This window comes from Mesoplodon mirus, assembly GCF_964341445.2.
Source record: "Mesoplodon mirus genome assembly, chromosome: X".
NCBI lineage: Eukaryota > Metazoa > Chordata > Mammalia > Artiodactyla > Ziphiidae > Mesoplodon > Mesoplodon mirus.
In genome coordinates this window covers 60,294,221-60,316,415 of record NC_138981.1, presented here as the reverse complement: position 1 = coordinate 60,316,415, position 22,195 = coordinate 60,294,221, and the positions used below count along the sequence as shown (strand labels likewise).

Sequence of the window (22,195 nt, the reverse complement as noted above, 5' to 3'; positions counted from 1 at the left end):
TGGCTAAAAAGTGGCAGGGAGCTAGAATGCAAATTCCAGCAGAACTAGTTAATCTTAAGCACCAAACTGCCTACATATAAAAAGGTACTTTCTGGGGCTTCCCTGTGGCGCAGTGGTTGAGAGTCCACCTGCTGATGCAGGGGACATGGGTTCGTGCCCCGGTCCGGGAGGATCCCACATGCCGCGGAGCGGCTGGGCCCGTGAGCCATGGCCGCTGAGCCTGCGCGTCCGGAGCTTGTGCTCCTCAACGGGAGAGGCCACAGCAGTGAGAGGCCCGAGCACTGAAAAAAAAAAAAAAAGGTACTTTCTGAGTTGATAGGGAATGGGATAAGAAGGGCTTATCATTATAACCTTATCACTTACAACAAACTTGCAAATTTACCTCTACAAGCCTATTCCATAAAAATGGGGCTTACATAACTGTGTGCCTCAGAGGTTTGGGCAAAGAATCTGAACATTAGCTGTAGTTAATATTAAGAGGCATGTGCTTCAAGTAAAGAGTGGGTTTAGGATTGGAATCAAATGGTAAGTTACACAAGTTTATTCAAGGTGCAGAAGCAACTCCTTTAGACTGAAGGCAGGAGGAGCTGAAGTAGACTGGAAATAACTGATGCAGATTCCTAATAGATAGAAGAGGGTGGGGGTAAGAACTTAATTATGGGGACTTCCCTGGTGGTCCAGTGGTTAAGAATCCACCTTCCAGTGCAGAGGACACATGTTCAATCCCTGGTAGGGGAACTAAGATGCCACATGTCGTGGGGCAACTAAACCTGCACGCCGCAACTACTGAGCCCACGCACTCTAGAGCCCGCACGCCACAACTAGAGAAGCCCGTGTGCCACAACGAAAAGACCCTGTGCGCCACAAGGAAAAGACCCCACACGCCACAACTAAGCCCCAATGCAGTCAAATAGACAAACAGATATTAGAAAAAAAAAGAACTTATGACTAATCTACTGGACATCTTTCTTGCCCCATCTTCCAAGAAACAAACACTAACCCACATTAGGGCTTTGAGGGTCTCAATCCACAGAACTTGGGAGGTAAATTACCTAACATGTTATTGAAAAAAAATTGGTTATATCTCTGAGAAAACAGGCAGCTAAACAGCCTGTTCTGGTCCCTGATGCATGGATATCCTCCTCCCTCATACTGGTGGTTGAGTTCAATCACCATACAGAGTGGGAAGGAATAGTCCACATAAAAGAATGAGACTACAAGGGTAGATGAAGAAGCCAGAATGGTTATAAGCTGAACAGGAACAAACACAAATGCGTGTGCTGGGAGTCTCAGGCTTTGTTAAGTCTTAATGGATCATACACCAACCTGACCCATGCTCCACCACACTTGGCTGAGAAAACAAAATAATTCTTACTATCATAGCTGCACTGTAGGGAAATCTGGTCCTTTTGTTGTTTGGAGCTGTTCAAATATAGATTTCATCACTGGAGGACCCTATTATTCCATCCAATGCTCAATTTAACAGAACACAAAATACATCAGCCATATTAAGGGCAAATCATTCATTTATTGTTTAAAGATTGCAAGACAACATCTGAATTTCTGTAGCACAATTTAAATGTTTTACTTTTTTGATAAAGCAGAGTATAATAGAAAAAACAGTTAGTTTCCAGTAATATCTATAACTCTATTCAGAATTAAGTCTTCCACAGACATGTTACCTGGAAACAAAAGCCTGTTACAATAAGCAAAGCTTCAACCAGAGCGGCTACTTTTCGGGCCAGGGAAAGGTTCATCCCTATAGGAGGATGATGTGCTATGTAAAATGGCTGCAAGGTCACAGCCTTGAGGGCGTTGAAAGTCTATTATCCTATTCCACATTAAGTAGTTTGGTGAACTTCAAACGTCCGTTCATCTGCAACCAAGCTGGCAACCTTTAACTGATATTTCAAGCAGGTAAAAAATAAATTAAAAGAAATCCCTACACTGATGTTCCTTGATTTACACTGTTAAATGGTTCATTAACATGTAATTCTGGCTAAGAATTTCATTTGAGACTCCTTGCTCAGATTTTGGTTAACAGTACAAATCTTTCAGAAATTCAGGTTCTTATTAATCAATAATTTGTCAGCTAGGATACATTCAGGCATCAGCTGCAACTACAGAATAGGTGCACTGCCTCAGCGCTTTGGAGAGACATAATCTAGAACACTACTAGCAGACAAAACATCTGTCACTAGACAGCACGTGTGCAGGACAGCAAGACACAAACATCTATTCATATGTTGGCTTGTTTAAGCCTCAAGCCCTCGATCCTTTGTTGAAATACAATGATTTCATTCCTATGGTTTTCAATACCAAAAACTCAACCTCCAGGAGGGCTAAAGTCTAATTTGTACTCCAAACCAAGTAGCAGTGCAGTTCGCTACTACTGAGGCTGAATCCATAAAGACTTCAAGACCACGTCCAGAAGACAAGTTATTATATATAATACCCTAGAAGGTCTGAAACATAATTATCATATACATAGCTGGTCCTTCAGAGCTTTTTACCTATAACATGTTTTTTGATGAAAGTTATTTAATGTACTGGAGATAACTGTGACTTACTGATCAAATATTTGAATACTTATACTTACCTGGGATTTCATTTCTGCTGAAAGAAAAAGGAAGAACAGGACTCACTTAAAAAAAAAGCAAACTTTAGAAATGAAAGTAAAAATCTTATCACACACTATCACTTTTGGAAGCAGCATAGAGGGGCAGTCAACAGTAAAACACTGGTGAAATAGGTCAAAACTCTAGGCCAGAAATCTATTATTATTATCATCAGTGACAGTACCACAACTGTGCCCTTCATAATTAATAATCACTCCTAAGAATCTTCATTTGGCACCAGATGATGTGTTTAAGAGAAACACTCTGGGAGGTTTTGAATCAGACTTGGTTTTTTGTTAGCCAAGTTACAGGAGAATTTCTAAAGTGGGGGGAAGGGAAGAAGGAAACGGACCAGAAAAAGAATTGAAGCCATCATCTACAGACCAACAAAGCACTGAGAGTTCCAAACATTATGCCAGACACTAAAATGACTGATATAGGCTCAAGTGGTTTATAAAACCTATAAAAAGACTACACCAGCAAAGTCCCCATTTATCTGTAGAGTTCAGAAACTAAAACAAGGAATATTTTAGCTTAAAACCTTATCTCAAGAGAATCATATATACTTCACATGAATAAAAATACCTGAAACCAAACATTTTTAGAAGCTCCAATCCCCAAAATATAAAGAAAAAAAAATAATTCAGAAGACTCAATCAATCCATGATAATCACAAAACGGCTGGGCAATCTCTATCTCCCTTCCACACTAACCATCCATCCCATGGAAGACCAAGGGAGATCAGACCTTCCAGACTTATGCAACACCCGGCTGCTGCAAAATTCTATGGAGACTCCTTGTGGAACAGCAGTTTCCCATCTCTTGTGTCTCTCCCTATCATGATCATGCAGGAAGCAAGTCTGGCTGTGCTATTTCTTATCATTGTCTGTCACCCATCTGCAACATGATATTGTACAGATAAGTAAAAAGTAGTTCCCTTTCCCCCAGAAGGTTGAGGCTCAGGTACAGGGGTAATTCTCCTGTGCACACAGTCATTATTTAGGCCGACTCAGTGACTTCAACAGGCTTAATCATGTGATCAGGTTTGTTGCCAGCTGCATAATGCTCCCACATCTGTAGATAGAGCCGCTCTAGTTCCATTGTGTATTGTTTGGTGTTGAACAGAGGGCTAGATATTCTCTGCTTCCAGACTTTGCCACGAATTTTCTTCAGGCTGAATAATAAAAAGAGATCCAAGTTTACAAATCAGAGCAGAAACTCAGAACTAGCCCCCATAAACACCTAGACACCTTTATGGTAAATTATATAACCAAACTTTCTCTTCTGATTGGCCCTCCCTTACCTCAATGCTAAAAAAGTGAAAGGTCACAGCTAACATAATGTTAAACACTTATAATGGAGTTCACCTCCACGTCCCCTGAAAAAACTGTTCTTTCCTAAATAATCATATCCAAGAGACACCATGCTTTCTCCACTTCATCTTATTTCTACCTTTAAAATAAAAATAAGACTTAGCAACGACACGTCTATTCCTACGTACTACTGGTTAGAACATAAACTGTTTACCCTTTTAATACGCAACTTAGCAATGTGTCTATTAGAACCATAAATGTTCATAACCCTATGACCTATCAATAACACTTTTAAATCTATTCAACAGAAATAATCAGAGATGCAGACATACCTGACCATGCAAAGATGTTCACTGAAGCATCATTTACAATAGCTAAGGCACAAACATAAGATGGAAGCATTCGTTTTATGAATGTTTTAATGAAATAGGAAAACACTCAAGGGGAAAAAATGCAGTACGTCTACTGCTTTAATTTTCCCCTTGTACATGAACTGAGTTGTTTATTTAGATATAAAAAAAAGTGTTCCTAATATCACCAAGACTATGGCTCTGTTCAGAAACAGGAAAAAAAAGCAATCAATTCTTCTGGGGAAAGAGGATAGAATTCTCTCTCTCCTCCTGTTGTGAATATATCATTTGTCATGAGACTATTCTTATACAGAGAGAGTTATTACTTTAGAACCAGAAGTTGGAATACTCTTGTGCATTTTTAAAAACAATTAATAAAAAGGTTGTTTTAATATTTTTTTTTGTGCCAGAACTAGTAAAACAGCTATGCATATCTGTTGGCCTCAACCCAACCATGACCATATTAATGTTATCTTCCAAATAAAAATACCTTTGTGTTATTTTTAAAGTTCTCTATGTCGGCTTCCCTGGTGGTGCAGTGGTTAAGAATCCGCCTGCCAATGCAGGGGACACAGGTTCGAGCCCTGGTCCAGGAACATCCCACATGCCGTGGAGCAACTAAGCCTGTGCGCCACAACTACTGAGCCTGCGCTCAAGAGCCTACAAGCCACAACTACTGAGCCCACGTGCCACAACTACTGAAGCCTGTGCACCTAGAGCCCGTGCTCCACAAGAGAAGCCACCGCAGTGAGGAGCCCGCGCACCACAACGAAGAGCAGCCCCCGCTCGCCGCAACTAGAGAAAGCCCGCGCACAGCAATGAAGACCCAAAGTGGCCAAAAATAAATTAAATAAATTCTAAAATAAATAAATAAATAAAGTTCTGTACGTCAATAGAATGGTTAAACTGTGGTGCATCCATACACTGAAATACTACTCAGCAATAAAAGGGAATGAACTACTGATACGAGCCAACAACATGGATGAATCTCAAAACATTATCCTGAGTGAAAGAAGCCTTCAGAGTACATGCTGTATGATTCTATTTGTATAAGGTTCTAGAAAGGCAAGACTAAATAAATTATGGTGGAAAAAAAATTCAGAACAGTGGTTGTCTCTGAGGGTTGGTGAGGAGGACCAACTGAGAAGGGGTGTGAAGGAACTTTCTGGAGTGATGGTAATGTTATACATGCTGTTGGAAGCCTGGGTTATAAAGGTTATTTCTCAAAACTCACTTAAGATTTGTGTATTCCAATTTGGGACTAGCAGGTACAAACTACTGTAGATAAAGTAAACAACAAGGTCCTACTGTACAGCACGGAGAACTATATTCAATATCCTATAATAAACCATAATGGAATAGAATATGAAAAAGAATATACATGTGTATATAATATATATATATAACTGAATCAACTTTGCTGTACACCAGAAGCAACACTGTAAATCAACTATACTTCAACTAAAAAAGTAAAATTAAATTAATTTAAAAAAAGATTTGTGTATACACTGTATATAAATTCTGCCTCAAAAGAAACAAGTATTAAACTCTAGTTAATGATGGCCACTGTGAAGTATTTAGGGAGAAGAATACTGATATCTGCAATTTACTTCAAATAAGATGGATGGCTAAATGGATATAGGAATAAACAGATGGAATAAATGTAATAAAAGTACAGTAAAATTATCAGTGGCAGAAGCTAGGTGGTAGGTATATAAGTGTTTATTATAAAATTGAATTTTCATACTAAAATGTTGGGAAAAAGTATTGTATGAAATCAACTAAGTTCCAAAAAGAAAATACACTAAATTATTTATTGTAGTTATCTCTGGGATGATGGACATGAATCTTAATTTTTTAATGCCTGGGCTCAAAGTTTTCACTAGTTTTCCTTAGCTGTATATGATGTTCAGGGGAGAAAATTTTGAAAATGATAAATAAATGCTTAACATACATCTGTTGAATGCTTACTATGTACCAAGAACTGTTGTTAAGTGCTTCACGTGGAACACTTCTTTTCTTTTTTTAAACATCTTTATTGGAGTATAATTGCTTTACAATGTTGTGTTAGTTTCTGCTGTATAACAAAGTGAATCAGCTATATGTATACATATATCCCCATATCCCCTCCCTCTTGCGTTTCCCTCCCACCCTCCCTATCCCACCCTTCTAGGTGGTCACAAAGCATCGAGCTGATCTCCCCGTGCTATGCGGCTGCTTCCCACTAGCTATCTATCTTACATTTGGTAGTGTATCTATGTCAATGATACTCTCTCACTTCGTCCCAGCTTACCCTTCCTTCCCCCTCCCCACGTCCTCAAGTCCACTCTCTACATCTGCATCTTTATTCCTGTCCTGTCCGCTAGGTTCTTCAGAACGTGTTTTTTTTTTTAGATTCCATATGTGTGTTAGCATACGGTATTTTATTTGTCTTTCTCTTTCTGACTTCACTCTGTATGACAGTCTCTAGGTCCATCCACCTCACTACAAATAACTCAATTTTGTTTCTTTTCATGGCTGAGTAATATTCCATTGTATATATGTGCCACATTTTCCTTACCCATTCATCTGTCAATGGACACTTAGGTTGCTTCCATGTCCTGGCTATTGTACATAGAGCTGCAGTGAACATTGTGGTACATGTCTCTTTTTGAATTATGGTTTTCTCAGGGTATATGCCCAGGAGTGGGATTGCTGGGTCATATGGTAGTTCTATTTTTAGTTTTTTAAGGAACCACCATACTGTTCTCCATAGTGGCTGTAACAATTTACATTCCCACCAACAGTGCAAGAGGGTTCCCTTTTATCCACACCCTCTCCAGAATTTACTGTTTGTAGATTTTTTGATGATGGCCATTCTGACCGGGAACAGTTTTTTTTAATCCTCACATCTCTGCAAGGTAGGTACTATCATTCATCCCCATTTTGCAGATGGAAAAACCAAGGCACATAGAAACTAACTTGTCCAAAGTCACAAAGCTTGTGAGAGAGCCTGGATTCAAACCCAGGAAGTCTGACTCAAAGAGGGTGCTTCTTTAAACTTCTACATAATATGCTACTTGTCAGAAAACACAAAGAAAAAAATCACACGTAATACCCAAAAAGAGATAAGAGATAAACACTATTTTATTGTATGGATAAAGCATCATTTATCTAAGCATCATCTAATTCCCACCCATTTGGGGGCATTTAAGTCGTGCCCAATTATTATTACAAGGATATTCTTAGGGTCAAAGGTCTTTTTTTTTTTTTTAGGGCTCTGAAAAGACTACCAATTTACTCACCAATGTATGAAAAGGTCAGCACCTCAATGCTCCCTCATCACTGGTATCATATTAAAAATCTTTTATTTTATAGTTAAATAATGGGTATACCTCAATGTTATTTTAATTTATTTCTACTAGGGAATTCCCTGGTGGTCCAGTGGTTAGGACTCCACACTTTCACTGCCGTGGGCGTGGGTTCAATCCCTGATCAGGGAACTAAAATCCCACAAGGCAGGTGGCAAGGCCAATAAATTAAAAAATAAATATTTATTTCTACTACAGAGGTTGAAACTTTCTTGTTAACCATTTGTATTTCTACTTTAGTCAGCTGTCATTTCTTTGCTTACTTTCCTATTAAGGGATTTAAAATGTAAATATTCTTCAGTCTTTATATAGCCAGGCTATTAATATTTGACATTAAGGAACAGATTTTTTCCCCTCTTGTTTGCCTTTTAATTTTCTTTTTTTTATTGAAGTATAGCTAGTTTACACCTTTTAATTCTCTTGACTTACTTTTATTCAGCCATTTACTCTTTACATAGTGAAACCTAATGATCACTTCATTTATGAAAGTTTAAAAAATTCTTCTCAGGACTCCCCTGGCGGTCCAGTGGTTAAGACTCCATGCTTCCACTGCAGGAAGCACAGGTTCAATCCCTGGCCGAGGAAGTAAGATCCTGCATGCCGCGTGGCGCGGCCATAAAAATAAATAACAAGTTAAATTAAATTAAAAAATAAAATAATAAAAAGTCCTTCTCCCATCCAGAGAGCATACAACTAATTCATTTATTTTATATTACCCTTATTTTATGATTTCACTTCATAACACCTATATTCTGTCTAAATTTTTCTTGTTTCTTTCACCTCACCATATAATTTGTTCATGGAAAAGTTTACTTACTATTCTAGATCAGTTCCCAGTTTCACAGCTATGTCTTCATATTCTTGTCTATTTTTAGCAATAAGCTCAAGACAGCCTAAACAAGTGAGCTGGGAAGCTGCAACTCGGGAAGCAAGAGTCTCTCCTGCAATAAGAAAGATAACAACTGCACATCTGAGAATGCAAATAGCACACAGTTATTAATGTTATTTATGTTAAATATCCACACGATGCAGATGAAGAGTGTTCAGACTTGAACAAGTCTCATTTTCTATCATCTTGCCCTAAATGTTGCTTCTAGTACATATGATTTCACCTGGAAGTGTCTCTCCCAAGGAGATTTTAAAAAGAACAAGGAAGCAACTCACCTGGCATAGTCACCATGGGTGTCCCTGCCCAAAGGACATCCATCCCTGTGGTGTGTCCATTACAGAGTGGAGTGTCCAAGCAGACATCAGCCAGCTGGCCTCTCCGAACATGTTCCTCTTTAGGAGCAACAGGTGAAAAAATGATACGGTTCTGGGGAAGGCCCATATTTTGTGCGTACTGTTGAATATTAGGTTCTCCTACTGCTGGAAAACGCAACAGCCACAGTACACTATTGGGAACACGCTTTAGAATCTAAAATAGGGAAAACAAGAGCAAGTATTAATAGCAGCTCTGCCCTTCTCAAGAAAGGTTCCCATAAATTTCTAGTAATTCTACCATACTCTATTCTTTTCACCCAGATAGCAGTCTACCATGCACTTAAGTCTTTCTTTCACATAGATGAATTAGATCGACTGAATTATAGGTTCCTGTTCTGCTTAGCTGTCCCCAAAGACAGTTCAAAGAAAGAGGAGATTGATGCAAGAAGACACAAAACAAGTTACTAATTGGCAAAATCTGAGGCAGCTATGTCCTGTGGGACATTGATACTAGGAGTGGTTTTTGTCCATGATAGGAATTTTCCATTTCAAATTTTAAATCCCCCACCATGGTACAACAAATAAAGTTAGTTCACACTTGCCAAACTTTATTTGCCTAATCTAGATCAGGGGTCAGCAGACATTTTCTGTAAAGGACCAGAGAGCAAATACTTTTGCCTTTGATGCCAACATGGACTGTGTCAAAACTATTCAATTCTGCCCTTGTCACTGGAAAGTAGCCATAGACAATATATAAGTAAGTAGGCATGGCTGTGTGTCAGTAAAATTTTATTTACAAAAACAAGCAGCTGGGACTTCCCTGGTGGTCCAGTGGTTAGAACTCCGTGCTTCCACTGCAGGGGGCTCAGGTTCGATCCCTGGTCAGGGAACTAAGATTCCGCATGCCACACTGCCAAAATAAAAAAACAAACAAAAAAAAACAAGCAGTGGACTGGGTTTGGCTCATCGGCCATAGTTTGCCAACCCGATTTAGACCTACATCTACTCAATGTATCATACAAGTTCACCATCCCGTCTCTGAAAGCCGTGAGAACAGATGGATTTCAGAATTTAGAATATTTCATATTTTTAAAAAGTAGTACAGTATATATAAATTACCTAACACTCTCAGCGGCAACTCCCTGCAAACCAACATATTAGTATCTCTGAATCAAGATGTAGGAATATTCATACTAATGGAATAAATAAAGAACCATAAATAGCCTAACATCACTTCAGGCAGTGTGGCTGCCAACCAAATAAATTTACCACAAACTTATGAAGATGCTTTTGGTTTTCAGGTTTTTTGAAATGGGGAAGTGAAGATTCAGGGATAGTAAACCTGTACTCATCTGCTTCCTCTTCTCCACCCTCCCTCCTCCTTTAAAAAAAGAAAACAGACCAAAAAACCCAGATATTAATCAGAAAAAAAGTCAACCAAGAATTATCTCCATTTTAGCTCTATGGAAAAAGAGGCAGATATGGATAGCAAAGTTTAGAACCTTCAGAGGTCCTGCTTATGCAAACTGGTATGATGAAATAACTGAGAAGTAATGCCATAAGTCAATTCCTTCCTGGTTCTAACTCTACAATATTGCAAGAATGATGTAAAATGTGGATGAGTATATGTAACAGCTTTGCTATCAGCTTAGACCATGGGTTGGCAAACTATAGCCTATGAGCCAAATCTGGCATATTGCCTGTTTTTGTAAATAAAAACTTATTGGAACATACCTACGCTCATTCATTTATATAATGAGTATGGTGTTTTCTTGCTACAATGGCAGAATTGAGTAGGTGTGACAGAGAGGATGGACTGCAAAACCAAAAATATTTACCACCTGGCCTTTTAAGAAAAAGTTTGCTGATCCCTGCATTTGAACACATAAATTTTAAAAGTTCATAATATGATATTTAGACACTTGAAGGACAAATCAAAAATTGCTGAAATCTACAGCTCTTTTGAAGATTATCGCAATAATCTAGCACAATAGCTCCTGAATGGGAGGATGGGGGGCAGCCTCAGCAAGACGACCTATATACAGAATCTTTACTAGAATCTCTAGACATTAATAATGAATCTACGCACACTCACATTTGCCCACATCTGCAAAGTAGATGGGTCAATTTTATATAACTGATTAAAGTTACAGTACACAATGGCATCTTCTGGTAACCCGTACTGAGAACGTGTGGTTACAATAATGGTACGGGGAACCTCCTCTCCAGTGGCAGCCTTATTGTTGATCTAGAACAAGAAAAAAATATATGATTATATTTAAAGTAAACATGGTCCGATATTTTTCTTTTCTTTTCAATATTTGTTTATTTATTTATTTGGCTGCTTCAGGTCTTAGTTGCGGCACGCAGGATCTTCGTTGCACCATTGCAGTATAGAGGGTCTTCAGTTGCGGCATGCGGGATCTAGTTCCCTGACCAGGGATCGAACCCAGGTCCCCTGCATTGGGAGCACGGAGTCTTAACCACTGGACCACTAGGGAAGTCCCCAGTCTGATTATTTTTCAATCAATAAACAATCCTTACGATACAAAGTGGTATAACCATTAAAAGTCATGTCACTGAACTATAATGAGAATATATTAATGACACATTAAGTTAAAGGAAAAAAGTTAGAGCATTATCTTAATTTGGGGGGGACTGCACTATGAAACATCTCACTCTAGCCAAAAAGTTCTCTTCAAAACCCTGTTAGTCCAACAGCAAGCTTTTGCTTACTCTTTTCTCCATGTACGAAATATCCTTTTCTAAATCACACCCACCTTTCAAGACTAAACTTAAATTACTGAAAAATCTCTACTAAGACTGCCTCTCCTCACATTGTTCAGCACTGTTTCTGAGCATCTACATATACAATTACAGTCTTATCTTGCAATTCCCACACATCTGGGTACTCTTACCTTGTTATGTAACTATTCCAGGTGTGATGGACATCTCATACATTATGGGCATTGTGTTGTTCTACACTCAAAATTCTTTGTACCTGTGCACTTCAAGAAGTATATTTTTCCTTAAGTCAAGCATGTCTGCCCTATTGTTTCAAAGGACAGTTCAGGCCCAATACACATTACGGGCGATTAATTCCTTTACCTTAATTCATTTCAAGCATTCTTTGTATCAACTGCTATACCACTAAAACTGTTAACTCCTAAAGAGGTCAGAGATCCTTGCCTTATGATCTCTTGACAGAGCTACATATTCACTTATTCAAGTATGCAGTATACAATATTGGGTTGGCCAAAAAGTTCATTCGGATTTTTCATACAAGCTTACAAAAAACCTGAACGAACTTCTTGGCCAACCCAGTATTTACTCAGCACGTACTTCATTATTATGGCTAAGACACGGACCCTAAAGTAATTCAATTCAGTGGAGAATACATACAAACCCAGGGAATTATAATGTGTTGTGCTGGATGTAAAGATATATCCCAAATACTACAAGAACAGAGAATACAGGTACCAATGGAGCAGGGAAGGAGAGGTCAGGGATATGGACAGAAACAGATTCCTGGCGGAGCTGTCTGAACTGAAAGCCTTAAAGATGAGTATGATTTAACTGGGGAAAGGATGAGTTACAGAAGCAAGACACTGTATGATGCCTACAGACAGTTCACCGTTGATAAGAGTAAAGCCACAGGCAGGGAATAACAAGGTATTAACACAGAAGACTCTCATTAAGTAACCTGCTGGCTGAATCCAAGAGACTTTTAAAATCAAACAAACCTATATAAGATGCCAGTTTCCACTGAATTCATTTCCTCAGCTATAAAACAGAAGTAATGATGCTTATCTCCTAGAGTTATGAGATGTAAAGAAGATAAATGTATACTTGGTGGTAGATAGTATGTTCTATTATTCTCTTCTCACCTGGGTAGTTGCCAGTCCATTGCTAATACTGAATCCATTAATTGTTATCTGAATTTGTCCTCTGTTAATCATTTCAATAACTGCTTCTGCAATAGTATTCATAGGAATGACAGGCATATTAAGAGCTGTATTACTGCTGTCTGCGTTGTCTCCTCCATCAGGACATTTCATCTTAAAATAATTACACAAAATACATCATTAGGGAAAAGATACCAAATGCAGATAACTTAATTTCAAGGACAGTATTGACCAGGTTCTGACCTTGACAATTTTCACATCTGGTAGACTATCAAGAAATGCTTTGAGGTCGATGCCATTCAGCACAATCCGATTGTCATAAATGTGCCCATTGGACTTAAAATCGATGACTGCTTTTTTCTAATTGAAAAAAAAGTTTCAGACATATCTTTTAGGATGCACAGGGACAGCAGCAAGGAAATAAATGACTACAGTTCTTTGCAATTCCCCTATAGCACTGTTTTTCTACCTACCTTCAGGTGAGGGAACATATTAGCATGATCACCAATAAAGAAAGTATGGGGCATATAAGCCAGTTTCTCAGAATACTGCTCAGCAACTTCAGCAGGTGAAGTTTCCTGATCAGTGATGATATAATCCATGAAAAGCGCACCACTAGTCCCAGGGTACCCCAGCCACATTGCCTAAAAGAAAAAAAAAATATCAGACCAAAAACTGACTAAGAACCTTCAGCAAAATGGTTTAAAATTAAATAAGTAAACAACCAACCAAGGAGGGTGGACTTCTTTAGCCAAGAGCAATCAAGTAATATTTCAGACTAACCTTCTAAGTGCTAAACCGTTTTTCCAATTTACAAGACAGAACAACTGTTTACATCCAACTATGAATTGCACGTCTCCATATACATGTTCCTGTGGGCACTGTGTTCTCACTCAAAATTCTTGGTCCCTGTTCATTTTCAACAACTACACTTTTTTTTTCATAAGTCAAGCATGTCTGTCCTATTGTTTCAAAGGACAGTTAACCAAAGAGGGAAAAAACCTATCACTGTCTTCTTAGCCCAATAAACACTGTGAATAATTATCATTATTTCCTTTACCTGAATAGGAGCTGGCCTGAGAGCAAAGAGTTCATTTCGAGCACCCTTGGTATAACCATTCATATTTACAAGGATGTGTATACCATCTTGATGGATGCGATCAGCTGCTTTTCCATTGCATGGAATCTATGGAATAAAAAATTAAGAACTTTTACTATGTATAATCTAAGACTGATTCAATTAGTCTTAATGGCATTGAACAGAATGCAAATTCCCAGATGCAAAAGTGGTAACAACACAAATTACATGAACGTGGGGTAAAAACATGGTTAAGTACCATTAAAATGGGCCCACAGCATTACACAAACAGGATACAGAGGAAGGAGAGTTTACCTCTACATTGAATGTATGAACAACTAGGCTTGGGACTTCCCTGGTGGCTCAGTGGTTAAGAAACCACCTGCCAATGCAGGGGACACGGGTTCGAGCCCTGGTCCAGGAAGATCCCACACACTGCGGGGCAACTAAGCCCATGTGCCACAACTACTGAAGCTCGCGTGCCCAGAGCCCAGGCTCGACAACAAGAGAAGCCACCGCAATGAGAAGCCCATGCACCCCAACTAAGGGTAGCCCCCGCTCGCCACAACTAGAGAAAGCCCACACACAGCAACAAAGACCCAACACAGCCAAAAATAAATAAATAAATAAATAAATAATTTTTAAAAAAAGATGCATAGGAGTTTGAGGGAGCTGGACAGAATACAATCTTGACAGAGAACTGTATGAATAAAGAACCAGAGTAAAGTGCATGGTTGGTTTAAAAAATGGGTAGATCACTTCTACTTGGTATAGGGTATAACTGAGGGCTAATGATGGGTGAAAAGCACTGGCAAACAAGGTTGTTTGTTTAGAAAGGTTGTGAAGGCCACACTGAAGAGCTTAGACTTCATATAGGCACACCAATGTTCACTGCGGCACTATTTACAATTGCCAAGATATGGAAGTAACCTAAGTGTCCATCAATGGATGAATGGATAAAGAAAATGTGGTATATATACACAATGGAATATTCCTCAGCCATTTAAAAGTTGCCAGAGGGAAGGGAGGGAGGAGGGCAAAACAGGTGAACAGGATTAAGTAGTACAAACCTTCAGATATAAAACAAGCAAGCCACAGGGATATAACATACAACATGAGGAATATGGTCAATAATACTGTAATAACTTTGTATGGGGACAGGTGGTTACTAGACTTATCATGGTGATTTCACAATGTATGCAAATGTCAATTAACTATGTCGTACACCTGAAACTAACATAACATTGTACGTCTACTACGTTTCAATTTATATATATATATATAATTAATAAATAAATACGTGTGTGTGTGTGTGTGTGTGTGTGTTATGCGGGCTTCTCACTGTTGTGGCCTCTCCCATTGCAGAGCACAGGCTCCGGACACGCAGGCTCAGCGGCCATGGCTCACGGGCCTGGCCGCTCCATGGCATGTAGGATCCTCCCGGACCAGGGCACGAACCCGTGTCCCCTGCATCAGCAGGCAGACTCTCAACCACTGCGCCACCAGGGAAGCCCCATAAATATATATTTTTAAAGAGTTAAGACTTTAGTCAATAAGCAGTGAATCCTAAAAGGTCTCAGAGGTAGAGGGCCATATTCTTCTTGGTCACAGAGAGTCCAACCCTACATCAAAAATGGTCAGGTATATTTCCAAAGCAACAGCTATAACGCAAAAGACGTTGGTAGAAATTATTTATGAAATGACAAGAGTCTCACAATCCTTCTGCTAGGACTTCAATGATTCATATATATGAATTACTGGATATACCATACATACCTCTGTTAGTCACCAAAGTGGCCAATAGCGTCTATAAGAAAAAAACTCTAGTCCATACCTTCAGCAAATTTATTCCCTCACAGGTTTCAATCTTAATTTATCATAAAACTTTTGCTCCTAGAGGAAACAGCAATGGAGCAAGTACAGAAATAAAGAAAACCAAAGGCAAAGGCCCTTTAAATGACTTTTTTGTTCTTCTTCCAAGCCACCATTTTGTTCAATTTATTCAGGTAATATTAGGTATCTACTGTCACAAGTGCTAGCTCAATCCCCAGAGAAGTTCTACGTCCACACACAAATACACCATATTTCTATTTCACTTGCAAACTCAGCAAAAATCCATGCTGATTATAAATGCAATGTAATAAATGTAAACAATCAAGGAAATAAGATCAAAGCCATTGCCCACAGGTATGTAGTAGCTGAGGTTAAATATCTGTCATGAAAAATATTGAGGATATGGGCTTCCCTGGTGGCGCAGTGGTTAAGAATCTGCCTGTCAAGGCAGGAGACACAGGTTTGAGCCCTGGTCCGGGAAGATCCCACATGCCATGGAGCAACTAAGCCCGTGTGCCACAACTACTGAGCCTGAGCTCTAGAGCTCGCGAGCCACAACTACTGAAGCCCACGCACCTAGAGCCTGTGCTCCACAACAAGAGAAGCCACCGCAATGAGAAGCTCGCACACCGCAATGAAGAGCAGACCCCACTCACCGCAACTAGAGACAGCCCGTGGGCAGCAATGATGACCCAAACCGGCCAAAAAATAAATAAATTAATTAAATTTAAAAAAAAAAATTGAGGATACAAGCTACACACCAACAGTTTTATTCACTATTTGCTCAAAATAAAAAGTTGGAAGTACAAGCCTCTTAGATAGCCTCATCCACCAGAGGGCAGACAGCAGAAGCAAGAATCCTGCAGCCTGTGGAACAAAAACCACATTCAGAAAGACAGACAAGATGAATAGGCAGAGGGCTATGTACCAGATGAAGGAACAAGATAAAACCCCAGAAAAACAACTAAATGAAGTGGAAATAGGCAACCTTCCAGAAAAAGACTTCAGAATAATGATAGTGAACATGATGCAGGACCTCGGGAAAAGAATGGAGGCAAAGATCGAGAAGATGCAAGAAATGTTTAACAAAGACCTAGAAGAATTAAAGAACAAACAAATAGAGATGAACAATACAATAACTGAAATGAAAACTACACTAGAAGGAATCAACAGCAGAATAACTGAGGCAGAAGAACGGATAAGTGACCTGGAAGACAGAATGGTGGAATTCACTGCTGCAGAACAGAATAAAGAAAAAAGAATGAAAAGAAATGAAGACAGCCTACGAGACCTCTGGGACAACATTAAACCCAACAACATTCGCATTATAGGGGTCCCAGAAGGAGAAGAGAGAAAGGACCCAAGAAAATATTTGAAGAGATTATAGTCGAAAACTTCACTAACATGGGAAAGGAAATAACCACCCAAGTCCAGGAAGCACAGAGAGTCGCATACAGGATAAACCCAAGGAGAAACATGCCAAGGCACATAGTAATCAAACTGGCAAAAATTAAAGACAAAGAAAAATTATTGAAAGCAGCAAGGGAAAAACGACAAATAACATACAAGGGAACTCCCATAAGGTTAACAGCTGCTTTCTCAGCAGAAACTCTACAAGCCAGAAGGGAGTGGCATGACATATTTAAAGTGATGAAAGGGAAGAACTGACAACCAAGATTACTCTACCTGGCAAGGATCTCATTCAGATTCGATGGAGAAATCAGAAGCTTTACAGACAAGCAAAAGCTAAGAGAATTCAGCACCACCAAACCAGCTCTACAACAAATGCTAAAGGAACTTCTTTAAGTGGAAACACAAGAGAAGAAAAGGACCTACAAAAACAAACCCAAAATAATTAAGAAGATGGTCACAGGAACATACATATCGATAATTACCTTAAACGTGAATGGATTAAATGCTCCAACCAAAAGAAACAGGCTCGGTGAGTGGATACAAAAACAAGACCCATATATATGCTGTCTAGAAGAGACCCACTTCAGACCTAGGGACACATAGAGACTGCAAGTGAGAGGATAGAAAAAGATATTCCATGCAAATGGAAATCAAAAGAAAGCTGGAGTAGCAATACTCATATCAGATAAAATATACTTTAAAATGAAGAATGTTACAAGAGACAAGGAAGGACACTACATAATGATCAAGGGACCAATCCAAGAAAAAGATATAACAATTATAAGTATATATGCACCCAACATAGGAGCACCTCAATACATAAGGCAACTGCTAACAGCTATAAAAGAGAAAACTGACAGTAGCACAATAATAGTGGGGGACTTTTAACACCTCACTTACACCAATGGACAGATCATCCAAACAGAAAATACATAAGGAAACACAAGCTTTAAATGACACAATAGACCAGATAGATTTAATTGATATTTATAGGACATTCCATCCCAAAACAGCAGATTACACTTTCTTCTCAAGTGCGCATGGAACATTCTCCAGGATAGATCACATCTTAGGTCACAAATCAAGCCTCAGTAAATTTAAGAAAATTGAAATCATATCAAGCATCTTTTCTGACTGCAACGGTATGAGATTAGAAATCAATTACAGGGGAAAAAATGTAAAAAACACAAACACATGGAGGCTAAACAATACGTTACTAAATAACCAAGAGATCACTGAAGAAAACAAAGAGGAAATCAAAAAATACCTAGACACAAATGACAGTGAAAACATGACGATCCAAAACCTATGGGATGCAGCAAAAGCAGTTCTAAGAGAGAAGTTTATAGCTACAATCCTACCTCAAGAAACAAGAAAAACCTCAAATAAATAATCTAACATTACACCGAAAGGAACTAGAGAAAGAAGAACAAACAAAACCCGAAGTTAGTAGAAGGAAAGAAATCATAAAGAACAGAGCAGAAATAAATGAAATAGAAACAAAGAAAACGATAGCAAAGATCAATAAAACTAAAAGCTGGTTCTTGGAGAAGATAAACAAAATTGATAAACCATTAGCCAGACTCTTCAAGAAAAAAAGGGAGAGGACTCAAAAAAAAAAAAGTTGTAAGTATAAGAGTTTCACCTACCTGAGAAAGATCAATGAAATGATTGGCTTCTGCCATCACCTTCACTCGGAAGTTTGTGCCATCATCTGGGCTCAGGGCATAACAGAATACCTGAAAGGCAGCACATAGTATATTTAATAACCTTGTCTCAAATCTTTCTAAAAGACACTGGGCTTAACACCTAAAGGTGACTATAAAGCTACCACTGTAGGTTTGTTTGGTTTTATAAATAGTGACTCTAGAGCAACACTAGTCTTACCTCAAATTTATCAGGATTGTGCATGCCTGGAATAGACTGCATAAGATGAGAAGTAGGATGATTCCCAAAGTCAGAACTCACATATCCTACACGCAGTCGACCATCACTGAGCTTCAAGTCTTTTGGATGTTCATACGGTGGTTTATGAAGGACATTTATCTACCAATGGAATTCAGTGCTTGTTAGTAAATTTGAGTCTATATGTAAATTTTCATCTAGGAAAACTGACTAAAAGCATACCTGTTAGGAATGTTATGCCCAGAATACTTCTTTAATTCATATAACCAGTCTAATACAACCTTAGCAATTTGTATAATATGCTTCATACTTTGACCTGTTCCTGAGGTCTATGAAGTAGCCCAAGCAAGTTAAAGTTGTAGGAAGGAAGCAGAGTGGAAAGAGCATGACAAACCCTGCATTTTAGAAAATTCTGTAGGGAAGCATTTTTTAAAAACAGAATTACACCTAGCACTCTGCTCTATTCTGCTGAGAAAATTCCCACCTTTGATCAAGTGCTGCTCTAATTCTCAAAGGTGAGTAGAAAATACCAAACACTTTATTAAAAACTATGGTTTCAAAATTAAAGGAAAACACTATCAGCCTACTGTTAAGTACTTCAGTTAAGGATTCCACCTTATAGAATGGAAGGGGTTATGATCAAGACAGGACACAATGGGAGGGGGGCTTCTGGGCTGGCTCACGAAGCTTCATTTCTCAACTTGGGTGGTAAACACCTTATGATAACTCATTAAGCCATAAATTTGATTCATGTAGTTTTCTGTATCTGTTTTACTTTACAACGAAAAGATTAAAATGAAAGACTCGCACCTTATCCAAGCAGAGGTTCCCATGCCTCTCAGCAATAGCCTTCCTGAAGCCATGAGAAAGAGGATATAGCATACTATGATGAGGATGCACAGAAGGCAACCTATTCTTCTCTAACTGGTCAGCCACAATGCTGACCAACTTCTTCATTCGCTCATCATAGTCTGTCCAATCACAGACAATCTAGAGGAGGCAAAAAGAAGTTATTATCCAGAAAACCTTACTCCAAGACTTAACATCTTATGTGTCTTTGGCCTAAAGTAATGTCAGATAACCCATTAAAAAACACTGTCTCCAGCCAAGTTTGGATTAATATGGCACATACAATTAAAAAGTGATTACAACCCTGAAAGCCAATTACTGGCCTGTTATTCTTTACCTGCAGGCAATGAGCCAAATTACAATAAGCGTCAGGAAAATCAGGTTTAAGCTTCAGAGCAGTGCGATAAGAAGCAATTGCTTCTGGAATATTCCCTGAATCCTGGAAATAAATAAAGTGGAGTGGTTAAATTTTTTCCTAAAATTAAAAACATTAGGTGCTAAGATGGATATATTGTAATAAAATATATATATATAATAGTACCTTGTGAATGGAAGCCAGATTGCTGTGGGCATCCGCAAATGCAGGGTTAATCTGAATGGCACGAGTATAACACTGCAAGGCTCCCTGAACATCCTGCATCTCCTTTAGAGTGTTTCCCATATTAGAGTAGGCATCAGCAAAGGTAGGACTGATTCTAAAGGAGAGGACAAAGATTTTATTTCTCTAGTACAAAAACCTTTAACCCCCTGTAATGTTAATTTAGTCTGCTATTATTAGAAGTCCCATATACCAAATGTGCCAAATGCCAAACATTTAAAAACTTAGAAGAAAAAAATAAGGCTGTGTGTCTCTTACCGAATAGCCTCCTTATAATGCATCAGAGCTTCCTGCAGTTTTCCCTGCTGCTGCAATACACTTGCTAAATTTGAATGGGCAGCAGCAAACTCTGGGAAGACCTATAAAGATTCAAGATGATAACTGAGGTTTAAAAAAAAATAACTGCTAAAACAGCAGTAATAACTTACCACAACAAGAACTTCGCTCAAGCACCTTTATATCCCTACACTTCTCTCCACCTTCTCCAAGTCTACTCATTCTTCAAAGCCAAGTAGTTCAAATTCTACCTCTTCCTTTCTTTTATACCTCTCCATGTTTCAAAACATAATGAGGTAGACCTCTCCTCATCTTAGTTTATGCTGGTAACTCTAGCATCTCTCTCTTCAAAACTCCTACCACACCTACCAACCAACACTACAGCCATCAGGTACTGAAATTATATATTTACTGGTAACTCTTCTTGAACTCTTAGCTTACTGTTTAAATTTTTTGTGCCGATCTTATCTACCCATAAAATGACAAACTCAATGTTAAGGATTTTCTTGAATGTCACACAGGACCTCACTCATACCTTAGGTACTCAATTACTGGTTCAATGAATGATTCACCCACTATCTACTTTTACAAAAGAGGTGGATGACATGGCAAACTTAACTGCCTTCCCTCTACTTCACACAGACAAAATACCCAGCCACACCACCCTCAACATACTTCTAACGCTTTACGATACAAGCGAACTGCCTCTTCAATGTTTCCCTGTTCTCGTTTGATATTGGCTAGGTTATTCAGAGAGTCTGCATGGGTGGGACACAGCCGGAGAGCTGTGTTATAACAATCTTCTGCTTCGGCAACCTAAAAAACAAAACAAACTATTCAAAAACCTATACAGAGGAATCACAAAGTCACCACTGATATTATTCTAACAATTGCTTAGTTAAGCCTAATGGCTGGTAATATTCCAGAAAACAGGTATTTTTGCTATTCTTCCTCTCATCTACAACTCTGAAATTAAACAATTTACCACCTCAATATTTAATGACAATATGTACAAAAACGACTTTTTTTTTAATGCCATCAGGTAACAAAGAAAGAGACAATAAAAATCCTTACACTGCCCTTCTCTTTGAGAGCGTTGGCTAGGTTGCAGTAAGCATCAGGGAAATGTGGTTGCAATTCAATAGCTCGCCTGTAGGTGTCTATTGCCAGATCTATCAGGCCTTGCTCATAGTATACACAAGCCAGGTTGCCATGTACCACTGCATGATTTGGACTCAAGCTTAGGGCACGAAGGTAAGCTGCCACAGCTCTATAAACAGAAACACACACACACACAATGCAACTAACTTTTAATGGATGCTTTGTTAAAATTATTTCATTCTATACTATATCAAAGTATATCAATTATAACTAGTTACAATTAATTCATGTCATACTACACTTAACCTGAAAAATCAAAATTGCACCTTTATAAAATGTATTTTTACACTGAAAAATTTTCTATACCCCCATAAAAAACAGACTTTCCTTTGACAACAGCAAA

At 38.6% G+C, this 22,195-nt stretch overlaps 1 protein-coding gene across 2 annotated transcripts in view; it reads right to left on the bottom strand.

The window, feature by feature from the left end:
- Nucleotides 1-3,046: 3,046 nt before the first annotated feature.
- OGT (O-linked N-acetylglucosamine (GlcNAc) transferase) overlaps nucleotides 3,047-22,195 on the bottom strand; it is a 35,402-nt gene continuing 16,253 nt past the window's right edge. For both annotated transcript variants that reach the window (XM_082609747.1, XM_082609748.1), the window contains exons 7-22: nucleotides 21,766-21,961; nucleotides 21,367-21,507; nucleotides 20,674-20,774; nucleotides 20,359-20,512; nucleotides 20,155-20,256; nucleotides 19,779-19,958; nucleotides 18,951-19,109; nucleotides 18,713-18,802; nucleotides 13,800-13,925; nucleotides 13,213-13,383; nucleotides 12,983-13,099; nucleotides 12,722-12,892; nucleotides 10,930-11,082; nucleotides 8,796-9,048; nucleotides 8,449-8,572; nucleotides 3,047-3,792 (exon numbers count right to left, since the gene is read on the bottom strand). In XM_082609747.1, the coding sequence (XP_082465873.1) occupies nucleotides 3,618-3,792; nucleotides 8,449-8,572; nucleotides 8,796-9,048; nucleotides 10,930-11,082; nucleotides 12,722-12,892; nucleotides 12,983-13,099; nucleotides 13,213-13,383; nucleotides 13,800-13,925; nucleotides 18,713-18,802; nucleotides 18,951-19,109; nucleotides 19,779-19,958; nucleotides 20,155-20,256; nucleotides 20,359-20,512; nucleotides 20,674-20,774; nucleotides 21,367-21,507; nucleotides 21,766-21,961 (2,413 nt within the window). In that variant the 3' untranslated portion in view covers nucleotides 3,047-3,617. The remainder of the gene's footprint in view (nucleotides 3,793-8,448; nucleotides 8,573-8,795; nucleotides 9,049-10,929; nucleotides 11,083-12,721; nucleotides 12,893-12,982; nucleotides 13,100-13,212; nucleotides 13,384-13,799; nucleotides 13,926-18,712; nucleotides 18,803-18,950; nucleotides 19,110-19,778; nucleotides 19,959-20,154; nucleotides 20,257-20,358; nucleotides 20,513-20,673; nucleotides 20,775-21,366; nucleotides 21,508-21,765; nucleotides 21,962-22,195) is intronic.